The sequence below is a fragment of the Beta vulgaris genome, chromosome 4 (genome assembly GCF_026745355.1).
Source record: "Beta vulgaris subsp. vulgaris cultivar EL10 chromosome 4, EL10.2, whole genome shotgun sequence".
Lineage (NCBI taxonomy): Eukaryota > Viridiplantae > Streptophyta > Magnoliopsida > Caryophyllales > Amaranthaceae > Beta > Beta vulgaris.
In genome coordinates this window covers 37,989,795-38,009,923 of record NC_079205.1, presented here as the reverse complement: position 1 = coordinate 38,009,923, position 20,129 = coordinate 37,989,795, and the positions used below count along the sequence as shown (strand labels likewise).

General features: G+C 36.4%; 1 protein-coding gene across 1 annotated transcript in view; it reads right to left on the bottom strand.

The window, feature by feature from the left end:
* Nucleotides 1-6,857: 6,857 nt before the first annotated feature.
* The window catches only part of LOC104883699 (ABC transporter B family member 11), a 34,740-nt gene continuing 21,468 nt past the window's right edge, over nucleotides 6,858-20,129 (bottom strand). The window contains exons 2-13 of the mRNA XM_010668253.3: nucleotides 19,264-19,603; nucleotides 13,141-13,195; nucleotides 12,361-12,536; nucleotides 12,052-12,273; nucleotides 11,579-11,817; nucleotides 10,735-11,260; nucleotides 10,092-10,365; nucleotides 9,092-9,936; nucleotides 8,379-8,645; nucleotides 8,045-8,308; nucleotides 7,672-7,965; nucleotides 6,858-7,448 (exon numbers count right to left, since the gene is read on the bottom strand). Coding sequence (XP_010666555.2) covers nucleotides 7,095-7,448; nucleotides 7,672-7,965; nucleotides 8,045-8,308; nucleotides 8,379-8,645; nucleotides 9,092-9,936; nucleotides 10,092-10,365; nucleotides 10,735-11,260; nucleotides 11,579-11,817; nucleotides 12,052-12,273; nucleotides 12,361-12,536; nucleotides 13,141-13,195; nucleotides 19,264-19,551 — 3,804 coding nt within the window. The 5' untranslated portion in view covers nucleotides 19,552-19,603 and the 3' untranslated portion in view covers nucleotides 6,858-7,094. The remainder of the gene's footprint in view (nucleotides 7,449-7,671; nucleotides 7,966-8,044; nucleotides 8,309-8,378; nucleotides 8,646-9,091; nucleotides 9,937-10,091; nucleotides 10,366-10,734; nucleotides 11,261-11,578; nucleotides 11,818-12,051; nucleotides 12,274-12,360; nucleotides 12,537-13,140; nucleotides 13,196-19,263; nucleotides 19,604-20,129) is intronic.

Here is a 20,129-nt window from a genome sequence, read left to right as displayed (position 1 = left end):
TGTATGAATCCTCTAGTCCCTTGTACAAATCTGCACGAATGTGTTGGTTGAGTGCAACCCATCTCAAATTGGATGCTTACATCTTTACACAGTTGTCCACAGCAAATTGTTGAGTTAACCGACCAGCTCTTAAGACTATAGAATCATAACATTCTCTCATCTATTTCAAGTATAAATTGGTGAAGCAGTTAGAATAAATATAATGATTAACATTGAGGATGGAGAATGGTTGTGATATTGTATGTACCTGAAACATACGAATAAAATTCTCGCATGTTATCTTTGCCAGTTAAAGATCTGGTGTTTAAATCCCAACCGTAAGAGCCGTAAGGAAATAATAGAGGATATTGTAGTGGATCGTAATAGCCTGCCGTCTTTTAATAGACATGAGTCGTCCAGTGACGGACTCTACCATGACATCCCTTTCTTTCAAGTTGGCAATATCATCACCTCGACAACAACTGCTGCAACTTGAGAGGCTGAAGGCATTGAATAATTATGTTGGTTAGGAGGTTGCTCTTTTATGACAAACTTGCATTGTTGTATGTCATCTCGTTGAGCAAGATGTCGGGAGTATGGACAAAAGGATTATGCTCGTTCAAAATATTTTTAATCCTATCAATGATATCACTCTTAACGTTGCATTTTCTGCCATTCGATGCTCATTTTTCATGCTCGGTATCATATATGTACATTTGAAGGAATCGAGGACGATCATTTGAGTTCAAAGGTAATAATCCACCAAACGATGATAAATTGAACCGTGAGCACGATATGTGTACACACCTTGACGTGGTCGCTAATTCATCATCTATAACTACTCCCATTGAAGTAAATGCGAAAACATGATTATACTTTCGAATGTTCAGTCTGAAATGTTCCCCATCCTCTCCTTGATCAGAATAGAGGCCTAGTAGAGCAGATGACAAAGGGAATTCAGGTAATCTGACCTTCCCGCTAAGCAACATAATTCTGATGATTCACAACTAAAAAGTGTGCTTGAAGTGTGGACATGTTGTCATTGGAGGTAGACTGAATATGGGAACCCTTACTCTCTTGGTAATCCCTTGCACAATTGTGATATCCACGTCGCCCGACCTTCCAAATCTTATTCCAGAAGTTGCCGCTCCTGGCGTGTTATTGACATTGGAAGTGCTACTTTCACCAACACAGAAGTGTCGAGTCGGCATGTTACTTTCAGTTGCAATCCCAGAATCATTGGGCATTAATGTCAAAATAGTTGCACTGCGTAAGAGATCGTATAAATTAATTGAAGTAACGAAGTTTAGGCAAATGTTTATGTCTAGTTTAGATACATACGATTATTCTTCCATGATCATGTGTGACATGACTTTGGTGATTAGTGATGTCTACCATAGGATCCTTATATTTGAAGAGGTAGGTACATCACGTTGATTCACAGTCTGACATTGTCTTTCAGTGGTGGGTGAGTCAAATTGAATGTGCAAAGGTGTTACGTATCACTTCTCGCTAGCTCGCCTTCTTGCATTTTCAGAATCTCTTTGTTCAGGGGTCATTGAATTTCTTCGTATCCTTTTATTTTCCATCCATCTAATCCTACGTTCTTGAGTAATTTGCAACTCGAAGTCGTCCATTCTAAAATCTATATCGTATCAGATGTAATATTTTTAGTATAGTCTAAACATAAGAGTAGACATGAAGCACTACTTTTTAAAAAAGAGATTAACTTGAACTAATTAGCCATCTTTCATGGCTAGAAGAAGATCACATCCTAGAGAAACAAACAGAAAGTAAGCTATTATTACACGTTAACCCATAAATCGAGATTGAATTCTCTTCAACTATTATCAGTTTATCATCCATATTAGAAATTATAAAAAAAAACCACCTATAAAAAAATTAAAATAACTCTATTGTCATTTTCCTTTCACTTTGTCCTTTATCCTAACTTAAAATCTACATAAAGAGACAACCCAAATTAAAGCCTAAATTTCTAATCAACCTCCATCCTCATAAATTCAAGCCTTTAAATCTTAATTGACAAAGTCCATAACCGACGTTATCTTTAGGGTCTGTTCTCCCCAGCTTATTTTTGGTTCAGTTTAGTTCAGCTCCAATCAGTTCAGTTCAGTTCAGTTCACTTCAGCTCCATTATTTTATAACCATTTTGTTAAATATTATTAAGTTTGTATCTTAGTTCATTTTTAGGCATAACTATTATTATGAAGTAGTAAACAAACATTTTTAGGCATAACTATTATTATTATTATTATTATTATTATTATTATTATTATTATTATTATTATTATTATTAATTATTATATTATTATTTTATTATTATTATTATTATTATTATTATTATTATTATATTATTAATTATATTGTATTAGTATTATTATTATTATTATTATTATTATTATTATTATTATTATTATATATTATTTATTATTATTATTAGTAGTATTATTATTATTATTAGTAGTATTATTATTATTATTTTTTATTATTATTATTATTGTTATTATTATTGTTATTATTATTATTATTATTATTATTATTATTGTTATTATTATTATTATTATTATTATTATTATTATTATTATTATTATTATTATTATTATTATTATTATTATTATTATTATTATATAGAATAAATTGGAAAAAATAGAACGAAAATTACCAAAAACATTATTGTGGTCGAGCGCTGCTTTTTTCCTTCAAGGTCATCGACCAGATTAAGTACTTGTTAAGCCTTAAAGGTACATAAGAGAATGGGAGCCATTAATGTAGTAATTAAACATTAAAAATTTGGGAGAATGGGAGCTATTAATTGGATGACTTCTTGTAGATGACTTCTGTTATAGGAATAAGAAGAGGAATTAGTGGGTTTAATACTTTCATTAAAGAATAGAACTCACGCTTATTGTTGTTATGGACAGCTTTTTAATTTTTCAAAAAGCAAAAATTTATTACTGTAGGTTAAGCGGATTCGAACCGCTTACCTGATGTTCATTATGTACGCGGTCTTACTACTACTCTAAACGCTTCCTTTTGTCAATAAAATCAATACAACAATATATATTTGGGCCCCCTGCTTTTTAGGGCCCTAGCAGTCGCCGTTATTGCATGGGCCAAGAACCGCCCCTGAGTTGTATGTAAGTTCATTTTTAGGCATAACTATTATTATGAAGTAGTAAACAAATATTTTAGGCATAATATTATTATTTTATTATTATATTATTATTATTATTATTATTATTATTATTATATATTATTATTATTATTATTATTATTATTATTATTATTATTATTATTATTATTATTATTATTATTATTATTATTATTATTATTATTATTATTGTTGTTGTTGTTGTTGTTGTTATTATTATTATTGAATTAAGTACATTAGAATTTTTGAAAGGTACTACTAACTATTATATACTACTAATTTTATCTTGTATGTGCAAAACAACTAACATATATTAAGTACTACTAACTATTATATACTACTAATTTCATCTTGTACGTGCAAAACAGCTAATATATATTAAGTACTACTAACTATTATAAAAAAAAAATGATCAAGGGATCATTCAGAAAGAGTTGAATGAAAGCACATAGGTATCCTTCTCTACATAAGTGATGTATATGCCAAAAAAATCTACATAAGTTATGAATATCATTCAAGGTCACAGGATCACTTGGAAGCTTGACTAACTAATATAAAAAGTCACCTATTATGTTAGACTATCTCAGTATAAAAACATCTCTATTTTGATATTAGGTAAGTACATTTGGCTTCCACTGACAGCAAGTTGCTAAGGGTTGTCCTCCACTTGAGTCTCATTCCTTTGATAAGCATTAATTTATTAGCTTACCCAAAACTTACCCACTATTAGCTTTCCTTCTAGGTAGGCCTAAAAAGTAATTTACCCACTATTAGCTTTCCTTCTAGGTAGGCCTAAACATCTCTATTAATTTATTAGCTTACTCAAAACTTACCACACCATACATCCATCTCTATCACCATTCACCGGACTCCCAACTCAACAACAACAACAACAAAAAAAAAAGAACTCTTCTTTCTTCTCCTTTCCTCACCCTCACCTTACCCACCCTCATCACTCTCACTTCTAGTAACTTTCCACCATTTTCATTCACCTCTCATTTTCTCTCTCCTCTTTCTTTTTAATTCATGGGGAAGTCGTACCCAATCTCACAAGCTCAGCAATGGGCTCTACGTTACGGGCCGGCCCGATTCCCAACCCAAAGAACGCCCACCAACAATGGTTGCTCGTGCCGTACCCTACACTGGTGGCGACATCAAGAAATCCGGCGAACTCGGCAAGATGTTCGACGTCACCACCACCACTACCCAGCGCATCAAATTAACTATTTCAAGTATTAAGCATGCAACAGTAGATTTTATCTGAAGGAAAGGTAATTCGCCAGAAAATGTAATGTTTGTTTTAATCCGAAAATTATAAATCAATGTTTCCAAAATATAATCCGAATAGTATAAATTTTTCCCCCTTGCCTAACATATAAATTATGATTTCACAAACTTAAATTTAATTTTCTGTCAGAGTTTGAAATTGGATTTTTTTTGAAATTAAAATGAAAATGAATTAAAGTTAAATTGTATAAAAGACCTTTTTTTTTTTTTTCTGAAAATGGTGCTTAATTTCACTATTTTTTTAAAAAAAATCTAGAATTTTATAATTTTGTACTTAATTTCACTTTTTTTTTCTGAAAATGAAATTAAAATGAAAATGAATTAAAGTTAAATGGTATAAAATCTAGAATTTTATACTTTTATCATGTACTCAAAAATTACACTTTTATCATGAAAATTATACTTTTATCGTGAACATTTTATTTTCTGAAATCTAGAAATTAAATCAAACTCATAAATATATTTTAAATCTAGAAAATTATACTTTTAACATGAAATAACAAAAATCGGTGTTTTTTTTTTTGAAATAACAAAAATCGTTGTTTTTTTTTTTTTGAAATAATAAAAATCGTTAATTTCAGTGATTTAACATGTTTTTGAAAATTTTTATTATATATAGGAAACACTATAAAAAAGTAAATAATTTTTTTCCTTGTCTAACTTCTAAATTCCGATTTCACTACAAATACACCTCTATTTTTTTTATCATGGCCCACCATTAATTGTGAATGGTTCTTGAGAATAGTGATTTGTAAGTAAATTTTTGTAAATGTTTTTGTATGTATTGACGTTCTGTTATTAGTTTTAGTTTGTATGTTAATTTTAAGTTTAATAAAGTTTCCTGATTATTTGAGTGATTTGCATATTTTTTATAACGTGATTTTCTCAATTGTATGAGTGATTTGTAAAGTTTCTTCTTTTATGTGATTTGTGAGTGAGTGTTGTAAATTAATTTTCGGTAGTTTTCTTTGAGTACCCATTTTGATTTTGACAATACTTTTGTAATTTAGAAAGGGAAGGGGGCAAAATAGGTATTTCAAAAGAGGACACCATTGCTCCCCCTTCCCTTATATAATAAAGATAATTAACTAAAAAATGTGTAAGTGCAAGGTATCGAACACATGACCTTTGAAATGAAAGTAAAAGCTTAACCATCAATACATTATGACTTTGTTGTCTAATGTTTCAAATAAAACATGATGAAGTCTTGTAATAATTATAATTAACTAAAAAGACTTAAACAAGTATATACATCTCTAACACTCTTATTATGTAAGTTATAAGAAAATATTGATGTCATATTCTCTTATCACAATTCCATTTAGGTAGTGTAAATTAATTTCAAATGCTTAATTTTAAATAATTAATTTCAAATCCTCACATTCAAATCTTAATCTTCTATTTGGGAAAAACAATAATTTTAAATTCATCATTTCATAAAAAATGAAAAAAAACCACACTTTTTGTCATCTCTCTCCTCCTTAGCTCCTATATTTCATTGAGTTCTTTCCTCCTTCCACTTTCCCAAAAAATAATTTTTTTTCTCTCTCTAATCAATTGATTATCTATCCCAACAAAAGAAGAATCTTGCAACTTTCAATTTTTCTATCTTTGTAAACAAAAATAAAATTTCTCATCTACTGATTTCCTTCTCCTTTTAATCTGTTTCATCGCCATCTTCAATTCATCAGTAATTTTTAGCTACAAGTCAAAGCTTACTAGAGCTTTAATGGTGATCTTGGACTAGGAGAGAAAGGGGAAATAAAATAGAAATAATGAAAGATTGACAGGGTGAAGAGATGGTGTGGCTAGATTTCAAATATGTGGATTTGAAAAGGGATTTCAAATCCTAAAAAATGAGCTTGTATTTTTAAAGGCATGAAATAGGAGCAAATACAAATCCAAATACTTAGATTATCCAAACACAATATTTGGACCAATTCCATCATTTGAATTGAAATGCTATTATCAAAACAGACCATTAAGGCATTGTTTTCAAACTCAAACCTTTCAATTTTCTTTACTTATCACGTCGTGACATGAATTTTTCAATTTCTTAATGGACAAATATACGAAAAGCAACAAAATAAATTATGAAATTTGAAAATAATAACATATTTGTTTACTGTAACTGACCCGAGGCATCGTCTGGGCAAAAAAACTAGTTATATCTTATTAAGAGACTTACACAAGTAGTTAGATACCAGATACATTAATGATAATGATAATTGACTACTATAGACATAAAATCTTACTCCAATTTCTTGTATTTTTTTATAACGTCAATTTTTTTTTCTCACAAGACAAAAATTTACGAAATAAAACAACTCGGGGCATCGCAAGAAACACACTAGTTATACTTCAATAGTTGTTGAATTCCATAATTATTGTGGTTAAGAATCATGTTGGTGGTCATAATTAAATTACAATTGAAGAATTTAACATTTGTGGTGAATTTTTGCTTGTTTATTGCTATAACATGTTTATTAATCTACTTATAATTGGAGCTTTGTCGTTAAAATTTACATGACTTTCACAAGAACATAAATTTCTCCATAAGAATCAAATTTAACATACTTTTCTGTTTTCTTCATTGATTTACAAGAACAACACTATCTAAAACAGAGGAAAGCATTTGCAATTGGAGGCAATGGGACTAGGAGGATGCACTAATGTGAAGCGCCACCAAGGAAGCATAAATTCCATCCTTGATATGCATTAGAGTTTCATGCTTTCCTTTCTCTGCAACACCCCCATTTTTAACCACTGCAATCATATCAGCATTCTTTATGGTGGATAGCCTATGAGCAACAACAATTGTAGTGCGATTCACTATGACTTGATCCAATGCGTCTTGTACAACTTTCTCGGATTCAGCATCGAGCGCACTTGTAGCTTCATCCAACAGTAGTATTCTGGGGTCCTTTACTATAGCCCGAGCAATTGCAACTCGTTGTTTTTGTCCACCTGATAACTGAACTCCTCTTTCACCTACAACTGTATCATAGCCCTACAATATTTTCCATATTAGAACTTGATTTTTGTGTATGCTAAAGGAGTGAAGTTCATGGAGAACCATTCACTAGTGAACTGTGAACATTTGGCAGGTGAACAATTCCTCCATCTGATTCACTTGCTAAGATTTCTCCGTTAAACTTTTTCCATATCGAAACAAAAACAAACAATATGTAGAGTTAAATCTACTAGGAAGATATAGTGAGAGACATCCCTACCTGTTGCAAGCTAGAGATGAAATTGTGAGCATTTGCAAGCTTTGCAGAAGCTATTATTTCATCCTCGGTGGCGTTGCCAGCCTTTCCATATGCGATGTTAGCACGTATCGTGTCATTGAAAAGAACAGGCTCTTGGCTTACAAGTCCCATTTGTTGCCTTAACCATTTCAACTGTAGCTGCTGTATTTCAGTCCTATCTAGAGTAATACAACCTGAATCTGGATCATAGAATCTTTGCAACAGGGAAATCACAGTTGATTTTCCACTCCCACTTTCTCCAACAAGAGCCAGTGTCTGAAAAGTTAAAATATGGTCTTAAAAAATGTTGAACTTCTATAATTTAAACTGTGTATTTTTTTTTGTAAAGAATCACCTTTCCAGCATGAATTGTCAAGCAAAAGTCCTGAAAAATTTGAACGTTGGGTCTAGTAGGATATGTAAAGTTCACATGTCGAAGTTCAATTTCACCCTTGACATGTTCTAATGTCATCCCAGATTCATCACTTGGGTTAACCTTAGACTTACGATCAAGAATTGCGAATACAGAAGCAGTGGCACTCTTGGCTTTGCTAGTATCCGGAGCCAAGGAGCTTGTTTGTGATATTCCTACTGCTGCCATGGCTAGTGCAAAGAAAACCTGTAGCAGTAACCAAAATATGTCACATATATACTCACCCCGGATTGGGTATATTACTGCTTTGAATTACCTTAAATACATCACTGAAAGTTGTTTGTCCTGCACCAACAAGTCGGGCTCCTGCATAGAAACTAATGCCATATACACCAAAGAGGAAAGCAAAGCCTAAGCCAAACCCTGCTCCACTAACCAGTCCTCGCTTTGTACCGGCAATAATAGGGCCTTCACATCTCTTCTCATATAGTCTCATTATCTTTTCCTCAGCACAGAAAGAAGCAACTGTTCTTATACTCCCAACAGCATCATTAGCTACTTGACTAGCTTCCTCATACTTCTTCTGTAAAAACAGAACAAGTAATTGAAGAAGAAATTTCATTCAACAGTCTAAGCCCTTACTGCCAGTTTGGTAGGAGATAATAAATGGTTATAAACTTATAGCTGGATTATCTGAAAGAAGTCTCATCTCGATATTCAGGGTAATGCATGTCCATCAACCAATACCTCTAATCTTCCTAAATTTTAATTACCATCCAATACTGCTTTATAGTTAGTATTGAACTGCATTGGGAACTTATGAGAAATGTCTGTTGGAGAATGGAAATGAAGTTCCAACACCAATAGGCAATTAGGCATTAGCTTCAGACTTTTTTTTTTATTTATTTTTAGAAAATTACATATAAATACATTACCAATTTACCATTACCACTACCTATTGTCAGCTACCAATGGGCTGTTAGCGATAAAAAAGATGATGTTTAATTTGGCATAAAAAGAATTATATACCTTAGCATCTTCACTAAAACCTTGCATGAACTTTATTTGGATATAACCACTGAGTCCTACCAGCGGGATTAATACTAGGACAATGAATGCTAAAATCCAGTTTGCAAGGAAAGCAATCAGCAAACCAGTTATTGCAGATGATATATTTTGGATGAGCAAACCCAAGGTGTCTCCAACTAAAGCACGTACACTAGCAGCATCAGCAGATAGCCGTGCACCAATGGCACCACTTGAGTTGTCAGGCTCATCAAACCATCCAATCTCCATGTGGAGTACTTTCTCAAAGCATATTGTTCTGACCCTTCTGATCAACTTGCAGCCAGCTAAAGCAAAGAAGTAGCTTCTAGCGGGATAAGATATCAGTGCTGCAAATCCTATCACTACAAACATTAAGGCCCAAAACCTTGAATCCTGTCTCAAAATATGAGCGGGCTTGTAAAACATTTCAATTGCACTGGCAAAAATTATACTGAATACGGGAAAGATTGCACCACTTGCCACTGCAGATATGCATCCAAGCACAAGTATTGGAGTTTCAGGTTTGTTAAGAGAGGCAAGACGCTTGATTGAAACTTGTGATTGTTCTTCAGCAGCAGGTAATGGAGTGATGCTTTCTAAAGGGTCCGCTGTTAGTAGTCCAGCTACTGCTTTGAATGAGTCACGAGCGCTGCTAATCCTCCCTGAGGATCCCTGGCTTGATGATCTTAAGGATGATCTTCTTAGACTCAATTGGCTCCTAATTTCTCTAGCATCTTTAGCTTCTCCAGACTCTTTTCTTATTTCTTGCAGATGTATAAGTTGAGAGTATGCTCCTTCAGGATCTTTGAGTAATTCAGAGTGTAAACCTAATTTATTTGCAGAATTGTAAGGATAGTGTCAAGGCAGCTTCTACTATTAACGCTACATATTTATATATCTTAATATCATCCGAAATTCATGTTTGAACAAGAACAAAACGATATGAAGTACTATATATTGTATTGATAAACAAGAAGCTTGCCTTGCTCAACCACCTTTCCTTGATGAATGACTGCAATCATATTCGCATTCCTTACTGTACTCAAACGATGGGCAACAATAACTGTGGTTCGATTTACCATTATCCTGTCTAATGCTTCTTGAACAATCTTCTCAGATTCTGCATCAAGTGCACTTGTAGCTTCATCCAAAAGCAAGATCCGTGGATCTTTCAGAATGGCCCTTGCTATGGCCACCCGCTGCTTCTGTCCTCCAGACAGTTGGGTTCCATGCTCACCAACCAATGTATCAAGTCCCTGCAGTTAGCTTTCTTTTGGTCACCCCGAGTAATGAATATGACACTAATATGTTTACTTGATAGCAATACTTCTTCCGTCCCTAATTGTTTGCTCTATCTTTTGGAGTCAAATTGCCAATGTTCACCAATTATGATGGTAAATTACTACATATATAATAGGAATAACAGTAGTATCAGGAAACTTGTAAGATTCATCCTAATGTGTAGTTTTTGTTAAAATTCAACATTTTTAACGTATTAATATATAAATAACTATATTAATGGTCAAACATGTGTCTTGGAACCACGAAGAACCAAATAAAATGATTAGGGACTGATGGAGTAACCATTAGTAGAAATGGAAAAGAATTGTAGAAAAAGGTAGAACCTGAGGCAACTTATCAATAAACTTAGCTGCATTTGCAAGCTCAGCTGCTGCTTTTATCTCCTCAATTGTGGCACCATCTTTTCCATATGCAATGTTGTCTTTTATTGATGAACCAAACAGTACAGGCTCTTGACTAACCAACCCAATCTTTTGCCTAATCCATCTTAGTTGAAATTCTTTTATATTGATTCCATCAATCAAAACCTCACCAGCCTGTGGATCATAAAATCTCTCTATAAGACTAATAACTGTCGATTTACCACTCCCACTTTGTCCAACCAGAGCTGCAGTTGTGCCACTTGAAATGCTTAGAGAAAATCCACTAAAGATTTGTTCATCAAGTCTTGTTGGGTAACTAAAAAAAACATCTCTTAATTCAATGTCTCCATGAATGTCATCTAGTTCTTTTCCATTTGGATCGAAAGGATCGATCTCTGGTTTTCTATTGATGGTCTCAAACATTTTGTATGCTGCCGCTTGCCCTGCTGCAAATGCAGTCATGCTGGGAGATGCTTGCCCTAGTGACCTACATCAATAAAACCAAACTTGTTTGATACAATGAAAAAAATGTTCAAATATGCTACTCTGAATAGTTTAACATATGATGGTTGATGTAGAAATGTCATCTCCGTTTAGAGCACCATACAAATAAGACTGAGGCTATTTGGATGATCATTTCCAGCATACATGTGACTATGCAACATGGGAATTTGAGAATAAGATCTCCATTTAGCTTTTCGATCTTTCTATTAATAACATGATTCTATCTAATTCATTTCTTGCTGTCTTGTCATTCACATGACATGTGAGTTAAGACATGAAAGAATTCATAAAGTGGACTCACATAGAACCAATGATGACGCCAACAATGACATTAATGACGGTGCCACCAGTATAATGCCCTCGGAGAATCATCCTTGAGCCAAACCAAATGGCTAAGGCGTAGCTGCTAAAGATAACAAAAGTCATTACACCTAATCCAACTCCTGAAGTTACTCCTTCATGAATACCAGCTTTATAGGCACCTAAAATTGCTTTATTAAACTTTGCAATTGCTTGTTTCTCTCCCGTAAATGATGCCACCTGAAGGAAAAGTTAATAGACTCTTTATATCCGTCATCACTTAGGTTGTGCTTGGTAAGTTTGCAAGGAAAACAGTAACAGAAGAGGATAGATGGGAGGAGAGAAAAGAAAGTAAGATTAGAGAGGTCTACTTTTCTCCATTTACAAACTGTTCTAGGAAAATGTTTTCCATCCAACCAAATACTCTCTTAGACACAAAGATAAGGCAACAAAGAAACTATGATTGGAACTCACAGTTCTGATGGAACCTATAGTTTGCTCTACAACAATTGCGGCCTTTGCATATGCAGTTTGCCCCTTTGTAGCCATCCTTGAAATGAATATGGTCATAAAGGCACCAGCAGCTACAAGAAAGGGTATGACAGACAACATAACCAATGTAAGGAGCCATCCTTTGATAAATGCAACAACAAATCCGCCGATGAATGTGGATATCAGTTGAATAAATTGCCCAACCTAGATGAGGAGAAACCATAAACATTTTAATGCGGTGGTAAATCATGTACAGATTACATAGTTGCTAACAAAAATTAATGGAATAACCTTCTCTCCAATGGCATCTTGTATGAGAATGGTGTCGCCAGACATCCTGCCAATAACTTCTCCTGTGGTTATTTCTTTGTCAAAGAAGGCGACATCTTGTCTGAGTATAGCTTTAAGGTATAAGTTCCTCATTCTTGCTGCTTGTCTTTCTCCTGTTACCATCCAACATGCCACCTCTGCCCAGATGAAACATTATAATGTGTTGTTTTCATTAGCTAGCAACTCCACTAAGTATACAAAAGACTATTGAAATATTGATAATCTACTCCGTATATAACAGAAAAGTTGAATTTTATCACTATTGTCCACCATTTTCGAGTACTAAATATCTATTTTATTTCATCTAATGTGCTATTTTGACCAATAAAACCTTTAATCATGCAATGAATTATAAAAATTGTTATTATGAAAATATACATCAACCTCTAATTAACATCGTACATTACAACTTTTATTTACGTACATTAGTGTATAGTTATTGTCAAAGTTATACTTCCTCCGTTTCTTTAAGTTCCACCTATACGAATGTGGTCATAAACCAAAAAAACTCACCTTTTGAAATCTATTTCCTACTTTTTAGAAATTCTCTCGTACTTCTTCTATTTGTTCAAATAATGTAATATCCCCTTTAAAATAAAGCTTTTTGAAACATCCCAATGGGAATTAATAAAGAACTTAACGAAACACATGAAGTATGTGAATAGTATAAAAAGTCAGGCTAAAACAGGTACTAAACAAACAGACAGAGTAATCATAAGATATGGAGTTCATTATGCTTACGAAGAAATGCAGCAACTGCAGCTCCTATAGCCAAGTAAGCAAATTTTAGAGACACCTGAAAATAATCATGGATGGTAAGCATCTACCCATATTTTAAGCATATCCAAAGGAAATGCAGAGTACTCAACGTTTCAAACGTGCAATTTAAACAAAGTACTCCTTTGCTCTTGGAATCAGTTGTCAGATTGCCTAAATCTTTTATCATTTAGGATTACACTAAACAAAATCTTATCATATGAAGTACTATTTTTTTTTTTTTGCACTCCCCTCCCTCTTGTTGTAGTAAACTCCTAATGCACAAAAAACAATTGTTGAATGTAAGTATTACTGATCGTGAATCTGTAGACTCGCAGGAGGCACACCCTCCTATTGTTGTAAACCTTTAATTTTATTATATGTTTCTCCTTATATAAAAAAAAAATACTTATATTTTAACAAATCTGACAATGTTATCAAGCAAGAAAACTGTTTGGGCCCATATATGATGAGCCCAATAATATATGACAAGGCAAAAATACCCTCACCGGAAACTAAGCCTCACATATTAGTCCATAGTCTTGCCAGACCCATAATTACTGAAGGGACGAAAATACCCCTGTTAACAGTATAAACACAGTTCACATCTTAAACAGCTCCCTATAAATAGGGAACACATCCCCATAACTCAGGTGTCTAATCTCTACCACTTGAGAACTTCTCACTACCTCCTCTCTCCATAGAGATATTTCATTTGCTGACTTGAGCGTCGGAGGAGCGTTTTCGAGGAACCCCCGGGGCAGGTTTCCTTATTTTGCAGGATTATAGCTGACCAAACGAGGCTCGCTCGAAATAGAAGGGGGCACAAGCTTGAGACGACTCTCAAAATATTATATCCTAGTTTTTTACCAGAAACAGTTGGCGCTGTCTCATGGGAATCGTCAAACAAAAGGTCAGACCTACTTAAGTGTGCTCCCGTCATTCATACAAGACCGAAGTCGACCGCTCTATCAAGTCAACCAACATGCAAAAATGTAGTTCGAAGAGGCCCTCTCATCGGCCTTCGAACATTCATGGATGACCATCCTCAACGTAGTTCGTAAAGGTCCTCTCATAGGACCATCGAACACTCATTGATGACCATCCTCAACGTGGTTCGTAAAGGTCCTCTCATACGACCTTTGAACACCCATGGATGTCCACACTGAATATAGTTTTCAAAGGTCCTTTCATCAAGGCCTTCGAACGCTCATATATGTCCATCCTCAACGTAGTTCGTAGAGGTCCTCATACAACCTTCGAACATTCATAAAAGCTCGAGATGGCCCCGTTCAAGTTAAGTAAGGATCTCCAATATGACAGCTCGCTAACCCTTAGGCCATCAGCTCCTCGCTAAGGTCAAGAACCATGTATTCATCTTATTTGAAGAATATATCCTAAGTACAAAAGCCCTTCCAACAAGGCAATTAGACTCTCCTCGAAATCTTGGGGCTTATTAGCTCCATGTCGTGGTTGGGGAAGTCTACCTAATCATGGCAGTTGCTCCAAGACGCCCCTCAAGGTACATGGGGCTCTCCAGATCTGAAGACCTCGAGTGAAGTCGAACACACCCCTCGAGGTACACGGGGCTCACTAGACTTTGAATACCTCGAACGAGGTCAAAAGACGCCCCTCGAGGTACATAGGGCTCACCCAGCCCTGAAGACCTTGAGCGAGGTCAAAATACACCTCTCAAGGTACACGGGGCTCACCAGACCCTGAAGACGTCGACCGAGGTCAAAGACACACCTCGAGGTACACGGGGCTCACCAGACCCTGCACTGCTCGAGCGAGGTCCAAGACACCCCTCGAGGTACATGTGAATCACCAAGCCCTGAAGACCTCGAGCGAGGTTAAAAGACACCCCTCGAGGTACACGGGGCTCACCAGACCCTAAAGACCTCAAGCGAGGTTAAAAGACACCCCTTGAGGTACACGAGGCTCACCAAGCCCTGAACAGCTCGAGCGAGGTCCAAGACACCCCTTGAGGTACATGTGAATCACCAAGCCCTGAAGACCTCGAGCGAGGTTAAAGACACCCCTCGAGGTACATGGGGATCACCAAGCCCTGAAGACCTCGAGCGAGGTCACAATACACCTCTTGAGGTACACGGGGCTTACCAAACCCTCAAGACCTCGAGCGAGGTCGAAGAGACCCCTCGAGGTACACGGGACTTACCAGACCCTAAACACCTCGAGCGCAGTCAAAAGCCGCCCCTCAAGGTACATGGGGCTCACCAAGCCCTGAAGACCTCAAGCGAGTCAAAAGACACCCCTCGAGGTACACGGGGCTCACCAGACCCTAAAGACCTCGAGCGATGTTGAAGACGCCCCTCGAGGTACACGGGGCTCACCAGACCCTGAGCACCTCGAGCGAAGTCCAAAAAGCCCTTCGAGATACATGGGGCTCACCAAGACCTAAAGACCGCTAACGAGGTCGAAGACACCCCTCGAGGTACACAGGGTTCACCAGACCCTGAACACCTCGAGCGAGGTCGAAGATACCCCTTGAGATACACGGGGCTCACCAGACCCCAGAAAGACCTACACTTAGGCAATTCACCCAGATTGAGTGAATTATACTCCAAGTCGCCACAACTACTTGAGTCGACACCCATCAAGTGTTACAGTGTCCCTACACCCCTCGAGATACATGGGGCTCATTATACCCCTAGACAATGCCCCTCGAGGTACATGGGGCGCAGTATCCCCTGAGACATCTCAAGCGAGGTTTAAAATACCCCTCGAGATACATGGGACTCATTATCCCCTGAGACATCTCGAGTGAGGTCCAAAATGCCCCTCGAGACACATGGGACTCATTGGCCCCTGAGACATCTCGAGAGAGGTCCAAAATGCCCCTCGAGATACATGGGGCTCATTATCCCCTGAGACATTTCGAACGAGGTCCAAAATGGTCGTCGAGATGCATGAGGCCCATTATCCCTAAGACATCTCGAGCGTGGTCCAAAATACCCCTCGAGATACACGGGGCTAATTGGCGCTCGAAACATCTCGAACGAGGTACAAGACGCCCCTCGAGGCTCATGGGGCTCACTAGCCCCCAGTTCATCTCGATAAGGTACCATCCCTCGAGTTCCTTGGCCTCACCAGCCTCATGGGGCTTACTTGAGCATCCGAGGGGCGTTCCCGGGGAACCCCCTAGGGGAGGTTTCCTTATTTTGCAGGATTATAGCTGACTAAACGAGGCTCGCTCGAAATAGACGGTGGTACAGCTCGAGACGATTCCCGAAATATAATATCCTAGTTTTTTACCATAAACAAAAACTATAGTACACACGAGGCTCAAGGTTACCAAGACATCTCAAAGTACTTCCTCATTTCTTTTTCAATTAACAACATATCTTTTTCAAAGATTCCATAATTGCACAACAGCCTTATATACCAAGCGGTGACAATATCTTAAGAAAACCGAAGTATATACTTGTTAGGACTCTATATATCATATGTATTAAAAATAGGATTGTTATTTAGGACTCTCTAACTAAGGTGTATAAATATATTTGTAAATATGTTTTGATGATGAATGTGAAAGGTGACTCAAATTGACAATAATTCAACATGGTATCCAGAGCCTAAGAAAAACCACAAAACCGAAAAAACAACCACAAAACCAAAATAAAATTTCGAACCAAGCGTCGAGTTTTTCTGAACCCTCGACATCTTCGAAGCTTTGATCGATCATCATTGCTTCTCCTCTTCGAACCTACTCTCGTGGATCTCGACGAGTAATCATGATCGAAAAATCTAACCCAACCCCCAAACCCGATCCTGCGTATTATCTAGGCTCAAACGACAATCCTAGCAACGTTATTACTCCAATTTAATCAAAGGAGGATAATTTTAATAAGTGGGTATGCACGATTCGCATGTCTTTGAACGCAAAATGGAAACTTGGATTCCTGGATGGCACGATGGCTCAGCCTACTACGGCAGAAAAACTCGCAGATTGGAGCACGATTCATTCAATGTTGTGTTCATGCCTGTTGAACACAATTACCTCGACTGTGCATTATTTAGTATCGTACATTGAAAACGCTCATGATTTATGGTATCATCTGAAAGAACGTTATTCTGTTTTTAATGGAACCCGAATTTGTCAATTAAATCCCAGATTAGTGATTGCAAACAACAAAAAGGTGAATCTTTGGTGGAGTATTTCTGGCGTTTGACTCGATTATGGGAGGAGTTTCCCTCACAGGAAGTGGCGTCTACTTTTGGACGGAGGGGCGCAACTTGCGCGCTGCTTCGGTTCCTCTAACAAAAACGTTCCGACGATTGTCTGCATTGTTTTCTGATTGTTCTTGATGATGGTTATGGCCTGCTTCACTCACATATTCTCGCGCATGCAGACTCCTATGCCGACTGTGGCTCGTGCTTATCAAATTATCTCTCAGGTCGAGCACTTACAAGGCCCAGGCCCTTCTTCCTTGTCTTCGCCGGGTGAGAATTTGGTGTTCATGGTGGAATCTAAACCAAAAACTCAATATTTTAATGAAATTGTGGTGTGCACTAACTATAATCTTGAAGGCCACAAAGTTTTGGGTTGCTTTGAACTAATTGGGTACCCCGAATGGTCGGGTGACCGACCTCATGGTTGGCGTGGCGGCAGGACTGGCTAAGGTTGTGGCGGCTGGGGGGCACCTCCGCTCGCGCAAACAGAACCGTGACTGGTTGATCGACTGATCGGGTGGGGAGGCACAACCCTCTTCCACGTGATGCAGTTAGTGTAGGACTCGTAGGCATCACTACGGAACTTGCCGAAACTGAAAGATAGGTTGAACGGTGAGTCTTTATGGATTATTGATACAGGTGCTACACATCATGTAACAGGAAAATTTTCGATGTTGTGCGCAGCTCGCAAAAAGGATGTCTAGTGGGTTTGCCGGATGATAGTTCTGCAGAAGCTACCCATGAGGGAGATGCGATTCTTATTGGAAAACTAACACTCCATAATGTTTTATTTGCGTCTAATCTTGATTGTAATTTGATTTTTATTCCGCAGTTATTAGATTTTGCAAATTGTATAGTTCAGTTTACTAAAACATTATGTGTATTACAGGACCGCAGGATGAGGATGTTGATTGGAGCAGGTGAGCGGGAAGAAGAAAATTTCTTTTTCCAGGGCGTTCCCAAGATGCAGATTAATGTTGTGGATGGTCTAACATCTATTGATATTTGGCATAGACGTTTATGTCACCTTTCGAAGAAAGTTTTACATCATTTATCTGTGTGAGTCATTCTAGTGTTAGTAGTTGCAATAATGATGGGTGCTACGTATGTTTTCGTGCCTATCAACCTAGAACTAGTTTTCCTAAGAGTAATAGTAGAGCTAGTAGGATTTTAGCGTTAATTCATTGTGATTTATGGGGCTCATATCGAACTAAGTCAAGTTGTGGTGCTTCATATTTTTTAACGATAGTAGATGAATTTTCTCACACAGTTTGGACGTATTTATTATGTAATAAATTGAAATTTGTTTATGCACTTTGTGGCTTCAATTGATCGCTAATTTGAAGAGAAAATTAAACATGTGGACAGTGATAATGGAATGAATTTAATTGTCTAAAACCAGACTTTGTGCAACAGGAAATTATTTTTTAAACTTCTTGCACTAAGACACTACAACAGAAAGGGTGGATCGAAAGAAAACATCAACATATTTTAAATGTGACACGTGCCTTGCGCTTTTAGGCTAACCAATTTTAATGTCTATATATGATATTTCTTAAGAATAGGATTGTTATTCCTAGTAGGAGTCTCTAACTAAGTTGTATAAATATATTCTGATGATGAATGAGAAATTTGACCGAAATTGACCATAATTTAACAATACTTCTTCTGTTTAATAGTTAACATTTTGAGTTTTGTACTATTTATATATTTAATTTGACCATGAAATCTTACTAATATGTTATGTGAAACTTATGTATGTAAAATGTTGGATTAATCTCTCTCTATATATAAGATTTCAACTTTTTATTATAGAGATATTGATGGTCAATGTGATGTATTAACAAGTAGTGGAAAAGTCAAACTGTTGCAACTATTAGAAAACACATAAGGTATATGTAAGGAAAATCTAACCTGGGAGACGGCATCGACCACTTGGTTGGTATTTTGATTCTGGCCAAAAGCATTAACAAGGTCACCCAGAAGGATGGCCATCAAGGGCATAGCAACACCATTTGCAATAGCACCAATGGAGCCAATAATCATCAATGCTTTATCAGTTGAATCTGCAAAAGAGAAGAGTTTGTAGAACGCAACTTTGTTATTACTCACATTCTCTCCCTTCTTAGTTTCGGTGATACTATTCTGTTGTGTTGATTCCAAAGTGGAAGTCGTTCCCTCTCCAATTCCATCGTTCATCATGTCCAGCTCAACAACCAAATCCAAGTTTCTTAGAGGGTTAGTATTATGTTACCTGGAGTATAAAGTCATTTGAAGACAAGAGTTAGTTTATGAGACTTCAAATATAATGGAAAGAGACTTGTAGTTATTTGCTTCCTTTCTAACAAACTAGTCTCGAATGCATGTGATGTGATGCATGTAAAAACAAATAAAAATTAGTCTTATGTTGTGTAGTTTGGCAATTTTTTTATTTCTAAAAGTTGGTAAATATGATTTGATTATCTTTTATTTCAGAATATATTTGCAATTAGTGTAGACTTCAAGTCCTCATCTCTTCCACTATACAACACAAATAATAATGATATTGCGGATTTTGAACCTGGGCAAATATTTGAGTTCCAAATATATGTAGTGAATGGAACGAATTAGTTTGGACCCAAAAACGACGAGCGCCATTAACCCAAAACTAGATATGACAAGACTTTATAAAAATTGTCTAGGTTAGAAATAGACTCAGTCCAAATTTGACTCGACTGAAGTGATGTCACTTGATAATGTCCAAACTAAAATGCATCCTTACCGAAATTGACCTAAATATT